Genomic DNA, 16,188 nt, shown 5'->3' on the forward strand with positions numbered 1-16,188 from the left:
TTAAAAAAAAATAAAAACAACAATATTTTTTATTGTATTAATTTATAAAAACAAATAAATAACATATATATATATATACACATAAATATATATTTGAGTATTTCTTTTTCCTGAAAAATCATTGGCAATAATAAGTATAATTTTGCTTCCAAACAAAAAGATTACCGCTGGGCACTGGCATTTGTAGCGCCCTCTCAATGACAAAGCACGTGCCACTCAAAAGTGACAGAGTGTAAAAAAGATGATGACGTGGATAACAAATTAAATTAAAAATAAATTTTGGAAAAATAAACAAGTATATAATAAAATTTTTCCAGTAAGTGATAACTGATAACGAAGAAGCTCTCTATCTATTTATTTATTTATTTATTTATTTTTTTCTTCATCTGCTTCGCGGCCATGGCGTTGAGATCCACCGGAAGAAAGCTATCGTTCGAGATTCTGAGCAAAACCAGCTCTGTCGAAGAAGAAGACGAAGACGAACAAAACCAAATCCACCGCTCAATCTCCGATCCAATTCGAAACCAATTCGCTTCCCAGGAAAAGCCGAATCGGAAAAAGCGACGGAAAAAGAAGAAGACGATCATCGACTCCACCACGATACCGGAGGATCCGATCGCCGAGAAAAATCGATTTGCTTCTGATTCCGTTTTAGATAATTCCACAACTACAAACGCGGTCTCGGACATTGTAAATGTGTTTTCCGAGGACAGAGAAAAAAGCAGTTGCAAAAATGGATTGGAGATGAAAAATTTTAGGGTTTATAGTGTAGGGACCGTTGTTTGCGAGGAGAGTGAAGGGAATTTTCGAACGGTGACTAAGGTCGCTGCTGACACGGGGTTTCAGAATTTGCGAGGTGGTGAGGCATTTAATCATGGAGAGTTGAGACAGAGGACTGTGAATGGGAGTGGAGGAAATGATGGAGTTGTTGAGGACGTGGGTTCGAGGGTTTGTAATGATGGGAAGGAGGAGAACAGCGCTGAGTTGGGTTCGACTGGGAAGCAGAGGAGCGAGCCCAATGGGAGTGTTGCTCCGACGTTGGAGCCATCTGGGTCGTTGGACTGGAAACGGCTCATGGCAGATGATCCCAATTGTAAGTTTATGATAAGTTTGCGAATTTTATTTCTTTGTTTTATATTTTTATGTTTTTAGTTTTGGTGTTATGGTTTTGATATTGATATGATTACTTATACAAGAAGGGCAATGAAGTTTTAAGACAAATTACAGTTTCCAGGTGATATATTGGCTAGAAATTAGGCATTGTAATGTACTTCAGTTCTCAGTTCCCAGTTCCCAGTTCCCAGTAATGTGTTTTTTTGACATCGTTAACAAAGCCATGCAGTTTTCCATAGTTGATACCACCGGGGGGAAGATTTTCCTGTTTCTTATGAAAAGCTTCCATTTTTCCATTTACCCGTTTAAAAATTCTAACGATTGATAATAGGAATGATAAATGCAGTTTTAGAAGCAGAAGATAAAATGCCTGCTGGAAAGCAAGCAACAAATATATTAGTTTGGTTGAGAGAAAAGGGCACAGACTTGTGGTGGCCTGAGGACTTGGTGTACGATAATAATAAACATGCTACTCTCATTAATCAAAAACGAAAATTCATAGATAAGAATATATTAGTTGGAATAAGGCTTACTTTTATTGGTTTTCCTTTATTATTTTTTCTATGTTATGATACTTTTGCTTTTCTCTCAGATTTGTTTTCGGTTGGAAAATCACCAATGAAGTACTTCATGGAAGAAATGTTCAGTGGAAATTCGCTGCGGAGCACAACTACTCTTGGTAATGAGAAAGAACGAGAGAGAGTTTATGATACAATCTTCCGCTTGCCATGGAGATGTGAATTGGTAAAGGCTCTGCTGTCATTTCAAAATGTGAATCTATCATGTACAAAAATCATTTATATGTATATGAACACCTGTTCATCTAATTGAAACTGGGTCCTCTTTTTATGTTAACTGAATGGTCTATTAGTTTCCTAGTAAATTGCTTCTTTTTTTGGTCTCAGTGATTGAACTTTCCATTTAGGTTGAGGATTATGAACTTTTGGTTTATTCAAAAGTTTTCCTTCACTTCCCAAAAGGATTTGGTTTTAGAAGGGGTTATTCAAAATTATTATTAGCTAATTAGGATTTCATTTTACCACTGAACTAATTTATTTAAATTAGGTGTAATTGGTGATACTCAGATGTGTCACATTCTTGCAGCTCATAGATGTTGGCTTTTTTGTCTGCTTTGATTCATTCCTTTCATTGTTAACTATCATGCCAGCAAGAGTTTTGATGACCTTTTGGAGGCTTCTAAATGCAAGGTTAGTTTCTCATTCTTCTAAATTCTATTCTTGGATTAAAGCATCTTTTGGTATAAATATGAGGAATCTTACAAATGATGATTATTCAAATTGTAGTTCAAACGATGGAGAGTCAAATGCATTAGGAGTTTTGTTTCTATGTTCTTAATCGTTTTGTTAGTGAAACAAATTATGACCCAGTGCTCTGTTAATACTGTGAATGGAGGCCTCTCTATCTCTCATGAGGTTACAAGTTTAAGAAAAACAGTTACCTAGGTAGCATTAAATTTGGGTACGTTTCACTTCGAAACATTTGTAGCACTTCTTGTTGTTCAAACACAATATATGGAACTCATTAAGTTTGTTTTATGTCACCTTAATCTACACATAGTTTGATCCACTTCCTAACAATTTAAACTTTTGAGGTTGATAGTAACTTAACTTGTATTTTACCTTGGATGTATGTTCAGTCTTTGTATTCAAATCTTGGTGACCCTTGCCTTTGGTAATTTGTTATTTTGCATATGGAAGGCATGCTTATATTCAGTTATTAAATGAGTCTAGGCATGTGGGATAGTGCTAATACCATTTTAACTCGTTCATACAACTATCACTACTTAATAAGATGCTGGAAATTGTGGGCATAATGGTTCGTAGTTTAGCTGGCTGATATTGGCTTATTGCCTTGTGAAGTTAAAACTGTCCTAGTGTCTCCAAACAAATATCTCCCTCAGAAAATTCTCGCCTTTTTGGGTTTGTTTTCTTGAATAATGACAACATATGATACAGAGTAACCTAACCATGCTTTTGCCAGGCAGTTCAAGAGGCCGTCTGCAGCTGAGCTGTCTGATTTTGGCTGTTTTATTATAATGGCTTGTGGAGTAATTCTTCTGGAGCGAACAGGTTCAGTAAGGATATGATACTATATTATAATTGTGTTTTCTACCACTTTCCTTTTAGTTTTATGCAATCTAGTTTGATGAAATTATTATAATTGGAGCCCATAAATGTTATTTATTGTATTTTTATCCTTTATTGTCATAGATATCAGCTTAATATATCACATGATTCGTGGTCAAGGAACAATCAAATTATATGTGGTCTACAATGTGTTGGAGGTTAGTGATTCTGATCATTTGGGTTTTAAATTTAAAGTTTGAAAGCATCAAAAGCTTTTCAAAATTTTGTTTCCTTGGGGGGGGGGGGGGGACTGGCAATATATTGGTGGCAAAAAGTCCTTGCGAAAAATGCAAATTATATGTGGTCCACGATGTGTGGGAGGTTAGTAATTCCGATCAGCTGGGGTTTAAATTTAAAGTTTGAAAGTCTCAAAAGCTTTTCAAAATTTTATTGCCTAGCAATAATAATAATAATAATAATAATAATAATAATAAACTAGCAATACATTGGCGGGAAAAAGCCCTAGGGAAAAATTAATAATTACTGCCATACATTTAAAAGAATAGCCCCCAGTTTAGTTATTTTCTTTATACTGATGATCATGGCCTCATATTTCTTATTAAGGGTTGCAAAAACAGAATTTATCTACTTTCCATATCTTTCAGTTACCAAGTCTGAAAACTTTTATGTTCCAGTCAGAACATAATTTAGCTATTGCAATTCGCTCTGATTTGTCTGTGGCTATCAGGCATTAGTTTTTCTCTAACGTCAATTTATCAGCTTCTCATTTTGTTGCATGCTGAAATTTATATGTTACTGATCCTGTGCCATCCTTGCAGATATTTGACAAGCTATGTCAAAGTTTTAATCCCGATGTATTGCAAACTCTATTTAATTCAGCAGACGGTCTTGCAAACTCTCAACCAGAAAACATGAGCTTTTGGATTTGGAGATACATTTACGACCAGGGTTTAGCTCTGGCTGCTTCCAATATCCTCACTTTGACTTTGATAATAAACTCTTCATTATACCGGTCGTCACATTAAGCCCCTTGACTACCTCATTTGTGTCCTTAACTATTTGCACTTGTTCATTCATTTATCTTGCTAGCTCAGGCAATTACTTTGTCCACCTGTATCGTGGCTCATAATAATGCTTTGCTGGCTTTGCTGGTGTCAAATAACTTTGCTGAGATAAAAAGTAATGTATTTAAGCGATATAGTAAGGATAACATTCATAGTCTTGTATACTTTGGTGAGTTAGCTTTCTCTAACTTTTCTTGTATGGGCTTTTCCTAGAGATACATTTTTTTACTGCACCTTATACGATCAAACAAAAAGAGATTATTCCTCTTGCAATTTAACCACCAAAAAATTGGATCATCCAGCCACTTTGCTGCATTTTGTGGTGAAGAGAATGACTAGGGTGTTATTTTGCACTTTGATCTTTAGTTAATCTCGTGGTCTAATTGTACGGTTTGGTTTGTGTTAATCTCTTATTTATGTCTTTTGTGCCACTTCTTCCCACCAGATTCAGTAGAGAGATTCCACATTTCAGCATTTGTCTTATTTGTTTTAGCTCAAAATATTCTGGAGGCTGAGGGTCCCTGGTTTGAAAGCTTTCTCTTTGTAAGTTTACCTGATCATTGTATGTCGAACCATGTTTATGGAAAATATATTTTAAAGAAACAGCTCTTTTAATGCATATTGTGTGTGGCTCCTTTTCTAATTATATGTGGATGATGCAGAATGCTCTCCTGGTATACTTCTGTGAAATGGTTATTGATATCATAAAGCATTCCTTCATTGCCAAATTTAATGACATTAAGCCCATTGCATATTCTGAGTTTCTTGAGGACCTTTGCAAACAGGTATATATATTTGGATATTTTCTTATTCCATTTGATAAATGAATTTTGCTTGATACTTTAAATATTTGGTTGTCTGGTGAAGTTATGCACCGGTTAGGATGAAGGATACCATTTGTGCTGGTTTCTCTGTGTGTATCCACACAAGTGGTTTGCTACCATTTTAGTGAACCAAAAATATATGTTGATCCTTATCTTTTTCATATTTACAGCCATTACAATTTATACCATTTTTCGTTTTCTGGACAGTCTGTGTTATGGTTATCTGACCTTTCGTTTTCTTTTTATCCTTTAAGACTTTAAATTTACAAACTGAAGATGCCAAGAAAAACCTCACTTTTGTCCCACTGGCACCAGCTTGTGTGGTAAGCTCTTTCTTTTACCTGCACTTCATGTGGATTTTTTCATTTGAAGACCTCAATCTTTTTATATGTGGGAATATTTATGCCACTTCCACAAAGTTTATTCCTCTCTTGGGTCTGTAATGGTCTTGCCTATATAATATATGAGAAGGACGAAGGCTGTGCTGAAAATTAACAAGACATTCACTGTGTAGTAGGCATGCTTGGTAAAATAGATATAGAGAGATTACCGCTCTTTCTAAAACTAGGAAGACACTAGATGAGATTTTCTTAAATGCCAATTAATCCAATATGCTGGTTTCTGTAATTGAATGTTTATACTATGGGAATAACGTTAGGAGTAATGGCAAAACCTACAGAACATTTCTGCTCCATTTTTGTGGGGCAAATGGGCATGAGTTATAAATTAGCAGCCACAACTGGGGTTCAAATAAAACTCCAAGAATTTTGTGTAGGATAGGAATGAAATTTATCTACATTAAATTTAAATGGTTCACAGCACTTTCAATTCTCACTTTCATTTTTTCAGGTCATTCGAGTGTTAACTCCTGTATATGCTGCTCTCATCCCCTGCAATCCCCTTCCATGGAGGCTATTTTGGATTTTCCTCCTGTCTGCCATCACCTTTGTAATGCTCACTAGTCTCAAGGTGATGATAGGCATGGGCCTACAGAAACACGCCACTTGGTATATCAATAGGTGCCGGAAAAGAAAACACCATCTCCATTCTGATTAAGTTAGAAGGAAGAAACCTTTACACATAACCAGTCCTAACTGATCTGGCTGCTGATGGTTGTTTTGTTTTTGCCTGTGAAACCGACATTGATAAGTTAAAGATCAAACCCTTTTTGCACATGTTTGAGGACAGCATCAGCCAGAGCAGCCCAGCGTCTGGTTTTTTTTAAGTTATACAGGGTTTTTACCTCTCAGTTTTGTCGCAAAAGAAAGCTTTACTTGCTCAGTCAGGAATCGGCTGTGTATACAAATGTAACTATATGCCGCGTTACATTGTCATATCTATTATGTAAGTGTTCTAATTCAGGTCTCGGTCGAATATTTTTAAAAAAATTATAATGCTATTTGATAGAGAAAAAAATAATAATAATATTTTCTTTTCTTCTGATTACCCATCTTGTGCTCCTGCTTGTGGTCATTCACCATTCTGTGTTTTCTTTTCTTATGTTTACCCATCTTGTGCTCCTGCTTGTGTTCGTTCACCATTCTGTGTTTTCTTGGCTTTAATTTCCTATGGTTCTGCTAAATATGTTTTATAATGTACCATGCATGTTATCTAATGCAAAGCTTATAGGGTGCTTTATGGACTGAAAGATTAGTGTGTGCGTGTGCGTGTGTGTGTGTGTGTGTGTGTGTGTGTGTGTGTGTGTGTGTGTGTGTTGATCTTTGCTTTATTTCGAAAAATATTTGCTGAGCTGAAATTTCTTGCCTACATGGAATTACAAACACGACTAAAATAAATATGTTTTCTCTATTCTTGGGTTAACTTAAAACCAAATTCTATTGAGACATCTAATATTGAGAAAAATAATGTTGTGAGGAGAACAATTTAGCGGAAATCTATATATGAACCCTAAATAGTGCTGCCTCAGTGCATAAATCTAATCGTAAAGTCAGTTTAAAATTGATGAATTATATCAATAGGTTAGCATTACAATAATATAACCCTACTTTTTAGATGCATATCAGCTAAATATTACATAAGCAATGAGATGTTGAACAAAAGTAAACAGCAATTTCAGCTCGACATTTTTACCGTGAGCTCTTCATAGGTTTGGCAATTGGCAAGGTAATTTTGTTATCCTAAAATGAATTTTTTTTCTTTCTGAAAATATATATAATATAACCCATAAAAAAAAAAAAAAAAAAGGTTTTGCAAATTAGATTTGAGCACTTTGGAGTAGAGGTGGCAATCTAGGCCATGATACGACTCGAAAACGATACAGAATAAATGGGTTTGGGTTTATCATAAATAGATTTGGGTTATAATCGGATCAATTCATTTAACACGATTATTAATCGTGTCATTTTCGGATTGATCCATTTAACTCGAAATTGATCTGTTATGATCCATTTATTAAACGTGTCAATTTCAATCCGACACGATTATATACCTATTACAACCCATTTAAATTATAATTTTATCCATAATATAATATTTAATAACTAAAAAATATTATAAATTAAAAACTTTATAAAAACAATTTTCTATTATTAATTTTTTAAAGATAAAAATAGATTTTTAATAAAACAAAAATAAATAAGTTAATTTTCAAATTAACAGGTCAATTTCAGATTAACAGATTAATAGGTCAACATGACTCGTTAAAATAATCGTATTAAATGGATCGTATCGTGTTGACCTATTTATAAATATATTGGATTAGTATTTTAGTTATATGATATGATTAATAAATAGATCATATATAATTATTAAATAGATTGATACGAATATAACCCATGAACATGAATGCAGATCTACTTTGGAGAATATGTTAGAACCTTGTTTCCACAGGAGTTGCATTGTTGGGAAACAGGATTGAAGATCCCATCTCTACCAACCTAATCAAATGCAATGATATAAGATCTCAAAGAAAAGGTGTCTGATTTTTACTTTATCTCAACGCAGAAAAGTCACCTCAATGGTGAAGAAGACCGAATATAATTGAAAAGCTTCTTTTCAAAAAGAAAATAAATTAATAAAGAATTTTTTTTTTCTTTTTTTGGTTCCAAATTCACTTTTGTGATTATAATGTTTCTTGACTGCATATTTTTTGGGCTGAAAACTATGATTAGATCTGCAGAAAAGTTAGGCGTTAAAAAAAAGACTTAGGAAAACAAAAAGGTACCATTATTAGGGGTCCTGTTGATCCCAAGTTGCATTTTGTACATTTTAATTGGCTGGTATCCACTGCCTAATTATATAATTCCACTTTTCAGAATTTTTGTAATTATTTCAAGTAGTTTTATTCAAACATTTTTGTGTCTTTTACATGAAATCATATATATATATATATATATGTATATTATATATTAGATTACTAATATGATCAGTCATCTTTCATCTCAGCACATTTTAACAGAATTAATGTGATTCTAACATTATATAACATATTGCATAAAAAAAATTTCTCATACTTTATTACAATGTTAAAATCTGTACCAAAGTTTATAAAGGTGTTCTAATAAGAGATTGAAATAAACTCTTTTTTTTTTCTTGGTAAATATAGAAGATAAGCTATAAAAGTAAAAAATTATGTAAATGTATAGGTGTTTTAGCCGCATACACTTTCAGTTGAATTTCATGTGGTGTTGCAATTTTGATCTGTATTTTCTTCTCATAGATTTTTTATTTTTTTTTATTTTTTTTGAAATTGGGATATTGTACCGACATGAATAGAATATACTAAATTTTGGTAATATCACCCTTTTTTTTGGGGTAAATTTTAGCAATATCACCTTTGTATGGCGATACTTTTTAGAGACAGCAAATTGGAGAAACTAACCAATGACATGATAACTAATGTAACAATGTTTTATTAGCGTATTTAGTTTTTACTTACCACATATAGTTTATATGAATTTTAATTATTTATATATTAACATATCATTTCTAATATTATTTGGTAAATGATTTGGCATATGGAACATTATTAATATATATATATATATATATATTAATAAATTCTTTAACAATGGAACAGCTTAGTTTATTTTAAAATTAAAATGCGGTGTGTTTGATTTATCACCAAATAAGCTCAGTCTATAACTTGTATTTTTTTTTCTTTTTCTTTTTTATTTTATCCTTTTCCTTTCTTTTGTAAAGTTATAGTTTGTAAGACTAAATATATATATATATATACACACACGGCGTTTCTATAGTATGAACTGTCCTCATGAAATTATTCTATATATATATATATGTACGTATAATTAAAATTTTAACATCTTCAAAAATTTATATGATAATAAAATTCGTGACTAAAACGATAACTTATTGTAGTGGACCTTCAATACATAGAGGGTACAGCTCGAGAAGATTCCTCATAATACAGCTTCTTATATATGAGTGTATTTATCATTTATTCACAAATATATATATATATATATATATTGTATGATTGTCATTGGACAAAAGCAAAAAAAAAAAAAAAAAATTAATCCTTGGTTTGACATAAATATAACGTTTGAAAATATGAAAAAATAAATGTTGTAATTATTATACTTGGGGTCCCACCTGCCTTAAATGATCATGTCACAAACATTAAGTAGGTCCCAAGAAAAATGAGACTTCAATGCAGTAACAGCCTATTCAAAGTGTAACCTAACTTTGATAATACTTCCATCTATATATTTTGTTGCTTGTTATTATCAAGTTACCAAACTTATACAAAATTTCTTAAAGGTTGGGCACTTGATAATATCACAAGCAACCAAAAAAAAAGAAAAAAGGGTTGGCACTTGATTTCTTTAAAATTTAGTTTTTTAGTTTTATCCTTTAAGCTTAATCTCATATAATCATGTATCCATTTTCAATAAAAAAAGAAAAAAAAAAGAAAATCATATATTCATTTAATAAAAAATGATATGGTAAAAGACATATGGAAAGAGCTTGCGATGGACAATATCTACAGATTTGTATGATTTTTATAATTTGATAATTATAGATGACTATTCTTTATAATTCATCTCAATAAATTTTTTGTCTTATCAAAACCGTCCATTTACTTCATCATTTCATTCATAAGAAAACAACAATAAAAGCGGATTTAGTCTTTTTTTTTAAAAAAAAATAGCAAAAGCAAAAAGGAAGTTGAAAACCAACAAACAGATAAATAAATAATAAGAATTATTAATTATTCATCAAAAAAAATAATTATGAATTGAAAAGTTTCCAATCTAATAAATATACATACTTAATTTTGGTAAGGTACTCTTAATAAATATGTGTACATAAAAAAAGTTGAAAGTCCAAACCTCTATTATTTTATTTCCTTATGATATCCACTTAAAATAAGATGGTGATTGAAATAAACTTTACATGTCATTTATGCATTATTTTTTAGCGTTTCAATCAATTTAGATCAATTATATCCCCTAAAAAATAAATTAATCAATTTATACCAATAAAAAGTTTGGACAAGAAAAAAATATATACATATATTTGATTTGACAGAGGAAGGGTCCACATCCCACAGAAGATGATTGGGTTGGTGCATGCATCCCTCCATTTTTCTTTCTCAGAACAAATTAACCAAAAATGAAGAAAATAATTAAGTTTTCAGATATAAATTGGACATAGTTAGATTTATATAAAATTTTCAAGGACTAACGCAACCTAGATTTCATTTTGTTCATACTATCAATATTAAAAATAATTTTTTTTTAAAAAAAAAAAAGTATCAAAATTATAGATTTTATGAAGGTATACCTTTATGGGATGTCTTATATAATCTTATATTTTATTTCCTTCGCCATGATAAAATGGCTTTTAGTTTTTATTTTTGCACCCAAAAAAAAAAAAAAACAAAAAAAAGGGGTTTCATGGCCAGCAAAAGTCAAAGATTTTTTTTTCCTTAAGGAGATCCTTTTGTGCTGTCAATTATCGCAGGATTGTTTGTTATTTTTCGCTACCATATTTAGGTAAAAGTAAATTTTGACTTTCTTTGTTTGTTTGTTTATGGGGGAAAAACAAAAAAAAAAAAAAAAACCATTTTAAAGTTGGGGTCTGAATATAATGGTAGAGAAAATTAAGGCTCAATTGCTTCCCTAATTTAATTAATTTAATACCATATAATTTTTGTTTCCCAATATGAACATATAAAAACAAAAAGCGAAAAAATGAAAAGAAAGAAAACAACTAGCATCCTTCTCCATTGCCCAGTTACAACAATATAGAACAAGATTCCAAGCGATAGAATTTAGATTTTTTTTTTTTTTTTGATTGATAGAACTTAGATTTTCGAATACATGTTTGACGCAAAGGGAATTCAAATTTATTTAGAAGGAGAAAACCAATATAAAAATGTTTATTTGCAAATAATGGAAAATTTTAGGGTTAGATTTCCGTTAAAAAAGAGAATTATTTAATTAAATATTTTTAATTTACATTAAAAAAAAGAATATTTAAATTAATTTATTTTACGTATTCATAATTTTTGTCCATTTGAAAAGATATATATTGATTCCACAAATTAATTTTTTTTTATTAATTTTGTATAAATAAATAATCAACTATAAATTTATAATGAAATAAAAAATAATTATACATATGATAAAAAATACAAAAAACATGTGCGAAAATTACGGTTATTTCGGCTGGAAAGTATTTATCAATGGATCTTAGCGCGTGCCGTTATCATGATCCACAAGATTATCAAACCTAAATTTCATATAGTCAAAAAAAAAAAAATACAAAGTTTTTGAAAATTATAATAACCGTCCGATGACTTTCCAATCCAACGGTGTCAATGGGATTCACATTCCCGCCGATAGTAGGCCACCTCCTTTTTTTATTTTTATTTGTTTTTATATTTTAATTCAGTGCAAGTTTTTGTACCAGCTTTTGACAAAGATTTCTGTTTCCATTTTTACTTTTATTCCATATATATATATATATATATATATTTTTTTTTTTCCCCCTATAAACATTCACTATCTCCATCTTTCCAAACCCTTTTTTTTTATGGTTTTTTTGTTTTTATTCCTCCTTTCCTTAACCCTTTTGCAAGTTCTCTGCTGTTTTTTCAGTTTTATGAACTCTGCAGAGCAATAGTTGTGAATTGTATTTGAAAGCAAAAAGAAATGGTAAGTATTTGATTACTTCTCTCTAATTATTAGTGGGCTTGTATTCAATTCTTATGAAACCAATGAATTTATAGTTTTTGAATACCAAATTATATACTTCTTTATGAATTTTCAATTTTTGGGCTTAGATAATTATACAGTTTCAATTTCTGGGTTTGTATGTAATTCTTCCGAAAATAATGAATTCATAGTCTTTGAAGACCATATCTTATACTTCTTTTATGAATTTTCATCTTTTTGGTTGTTGATAAACTTTCTATTTTCTCTGTAAAATGTGTAACTGAAATCCAATTTATGTGTTTTAGTTTTGGAGTTAATTAGTGTTTCAACTTCTAATTAATCAAAATTTTCATGCAGTTTTGTTGTTGGGTATTATTAATTTTTCCTCTAAATTTAGGTTCATATTGCTTTTAACCAAGTGGGTTTGATTTTATGGGTTAAATTTCTGCAGGTAGGATGCAAGTTTTATATAAAGAAAAACAATACAGATTGGCTTAATACTCTTCTGCATCAAGAATTCTTTAGTTCTTGTTATCATCATCAAGAATTTGGCAAAAATGAGAAGAATCTGTTTTGCATAGACTGTAATGTTGAATTCTGTAAGCACTGTATCACAGCTCATTGTGTTCATCGCCGGCTCCAGATCTTTAAATATGTCTATCATGATGTTGTTAGACTTCAGGAAATACAGAAGCATCTGGACTGTTCAAAAATTCAGGTTACTCTATTCTCTATCTTCAATAATGGAGCTTTTTTTTTTTCTTTTTTTTTTTAATTTCTTTATTTATTTATTTTTTAGTTTACCAATTTGATGTGACTTGTGCATTATTGAACTTCTTTTGATACAATTTTGATACCAACTCCACCTTGATTGTTTCCAAACTTGTATTTATATGTTTGTTTGCAATCATGGATTTTGGTTTCACTCCACAAAAGTTTTCTGATCACGGCATCAAATTGTATTGTTCAATTTCTTGTTGTTTTTAATCCCAGAATTGGTCTCCAATATGCTTACATAAATTGTATACAGTTCAATTAAGAATTTTATTGTTGATGTTGTTGATAATCATGGTTTATTAATTTCCTTTTGAGCTGAGGACCAGGTGTTTAATTAATGGCATAACTCATTTCATTTCATCAGTTTTGGCTTTCTTCTTTAATTCACTAATTGGAAACTATATTTGCTTGATATTTTCCAGACATACAAAATCAATGGCGAAAAAGCTGTGCACCTAAATCCTCGACCTCGATCCAAAGATACCAAGCCATCAACTAAGTCCAAATGCGCTGCTTCCTGTGAAGCTTGTGGGAGATACATTCAAGACCATCCAAATTGTTTCTGCTCCATAGCATGTAAGGTAATTAATGAACATCCAACTCCATTTCTAATTATTTATTCACATTCTGTTTTTTTTTTTTTTTTTTTTTTTTTTTCACCCTTCTTAAGTTAAAAAGATAACTAACATTTTGAGTGGTTCACAAATTCAGGTCTCAGTAGTTTCAATGCAGCCTCTAGAACAAAGTCATCACAAGATCTTCACTGTACCAATCCCACAATATGGAGACCTTTCTTTGAAAGAAAGCTATAATTCAGAAACAGAAACCAGTGAAATGGAGTCATCTCTGTCGTTGTCTGAGTCTGTCGAGGAGGTTCATGCTTGGGAAAGAGCAGCCTTGAAGCCAAGGAAACTATCGCATAAGAGGAAAGGAATCCCTCTCAGAGCTCCATTCTGTTAATGCTCTAAATTACAAAGATTAATGTTACTTTTCTTCATATTTTATTGTCTTTGCACATTTTTGTTCTATATTAAAAATAAAACCACATGTTATTACAATGTTAAAAATATTGAAGAAAGTCACTCCCAAGTAGACCCTATGATGGGATTTTAGTTGGGTTAGTTGAGAGCTAGAGAACCCCAAATTGTCTGGTGTGAGAGTTTCTTTGTGGGTTTGTACAGCAAAAGAAAGCTTTGTATTATCTTTGAGGGTTTTGATGAATATCAATACAATTTCTTTTTTTTACCTTTTTCTTTTTTGAATTTTCTTTCGGTGGAATTTTTGTATCTCCTATGGTTGAAATGGATATTCCTCAAATAAAATAGCATAAAATAATCTTCAGAAAAAAAATTTGTCTACTTAGTATGACATACTCTCAAATGGTACTTAATTTTCTTTGAATTGTTTAATGATCTTTGATGGGGAATGTTTCTCAAGGTGGTCTCAAATAGTATAAATATATATATATATATATTTATTTGTTGGGCAGGCATAAATTGAGAGGCTTTGTCTCAATCTTTGTCGGATTAGTGATGGGTCTCATTGTTATTTATATGGTCTTTGGTAGGTGTTTAGTTGGGGCCCTCCTTCCCTAACATTATGGCAAAAATGTTTTTTTTTTTTTTTTTTCCTTTTTTCTTTGTATATGTATGGCAGACAAAAAGGGAACCCAAAAGGTTTTGATCTGTGAGAGTGAATAGGATTTGCGTGAATCCGGCGGATGATGTGAACACAAGGTCAAGGGGCTTAGTTGTAAGCATATTGCACATGGATTGCCATTTTCACTTTTCTTCCTCCATATTTTGCTTGCCATGCTTCCACAGTCAGATCAAAGATATGCGGCTGCTTGTTATTGTGAAAGAAAAAAGGAAAAGAAAAAAAAAAAAAAATTTGTAAGTTTTTTCACTGCTTAAAGAAAGAGGCCTAAAAAAACTGCATTATCTCATGCTCTGTCTTTCATTGGTAAATAAGCCATTTGACCGTTATCTTGTCTATTCCGACCCAGCTGCCACATGGGGAAAAAAAAATTATATTTTTGGAATATGACACTTTCCTTCATTAGCATATAGTTTTTCTATAAAGAATCTATATGTATTAGTGAATGGAAAGTATGAGACTCCTAAATATAAACATTGAATTTAGCCAATAAAAACAAAAAAAATTGAAGATTTTTCCGTCATGGGATGGCATGTTGGTCCATATTACATGGCATGCCACTCGCAAACACATAATTTTAATGTATCAAACACACAATTTTAATGTATAAAATTCTAGGTGCGATTGTGAATGGAAAGTGTGATATTAGGGTTTTTTTATTTTTTTTTAGGAAAGAAAAAAGAGATCTCTTAATGGTGTATTATGGATCTTAGACCGACAATTCTTTGCCATACGATATAACAGCATAGGATCATTCAATAAAATAATGAAATATTATCAAAACTCAGAATTGCAACTTTCATTTCTGCGGATGTGATGGGTCAATTGGCTTCGTTATCTCTCACCGATGGAAAGCATGATACTCCTAAATATTGGAAATTTATGATACTCCTTAATATTGGAAATTTTCTCTGTCATGGGATGGCATGTGTTGGTCCATTTTACATAGCATGCAGTTTCAATGGCTATCAACATGGTTTTGTTAACTTCATAGGAGACGTATGGTTGGGATGCAAAAATAATAATAATAGTAAGTTTTAGGTCTTTATACAATTCAATCAATGATAGATGTGAAAATCCATATGGACCCCATATAAATGCAGAGAAACCTACTTTTTGCTCCATTCTGTGACTGAATGGATCTTATACTGTTTGTTTTCACATTTGGCTATGAGAAAATTAATAAATTAGGAAAAATAAAAGATCAATAAAAAAAGAAAGACACAGTGAACTTCACTTTTATTTTAATGGCTACATTGCCTTGGTTGTGACTCCCAATACTACAATTATTAAAGGTGACAACATTCAGCAGTGAAACAGAAGCTTTTTTTTTTGTTTTTGTTTTTTTTGCTATGCCCCCAGGCCTCCCCTTCGGGCCTTCCCCACCCTTCCTCCCAAAGACTCGAACCAGCGTCCATTGGCCGGGGCTGTTTCAGCACTGAAACAGAAGATTTTTTTTTTTTTTTTTTTGGCTATGATAATGTTTTTTTTTTTTAATTTATTT

General features: G+C 31.4%; 2 protein-coding genes across 2 annotated transcripts; both read left to right on the forward strand.

The window, feature by feature from the left end:
• Positions 1–322: 322 nt before the first annotated feature.
• Positions 323–6,555, forward strand: LOC107408524 (protein POLLEN DEFECTIVE IN GUIDANCE 1). Its single transcript, XM_016015924.4, has 11 exons — positions 323–1,093; positions 1,706–1,857; positions 2,218–2,321; positions 3,115–3,203; positions 3,345–3,418; positions 4,040–4,190; positions 4,287–4,454; positions 4,731–4,828; positions 4,948–5,070; positions 5,364–5,432; positions 5,959–6,555. The coding sequence occupies exons 1-11, from the start codon at positions 400–402 to the stop codon at positions 6,163–6,165; spliced, it is 1,929 nt and encodes a 642-aa protein (XP_015871410.4). The 5' UTR covers positions 323–399; the 3' UTR covers positions 6,166–6,555.
• Positions 6,556–12,063: 5,508 nt separating this feature from the next.
• LOC107434439 (protein RGF1 INDUCIBLE TRANSCRIPTION FACTOR 1) lies at positions 12,064–14,273 on the forward strand. Its single transcript, XM_048462776.2, has 4 exons — positions 12,064–12,251; positions 12,703–12,969; positions 13,451–13,609; positions 13,740–14,273. Exons 1-4 carry the CDS (start codon positions 12,249–12,251, stop codon positions 13,986–13,988), a joined length of 678 nt encoding a protein of 225 aa, XP_048318733.1. The 5' UTR covers positions 12,064–12,248; the 3' UTR covers positions 13,989–14,273.
• Positions 14,274–16,188: the final 1,915 nt, after the last annotated feature.

Source organism: Ziziphus jujuba, chromosome 12 (genome assembly GCF_031755915.1).
Source record: "Ziziphus jujuba cultivar Dongzao chromosome 12, ASM3175591v1".
Taxonomy (NCBI): domain Eukaryota; kingdom Viridiplantae; phylum Streptophyta; class Magnoliopsida; order Rosales; family Rhamnaceae; genus Ziziphus; species Ziziphus jujuba.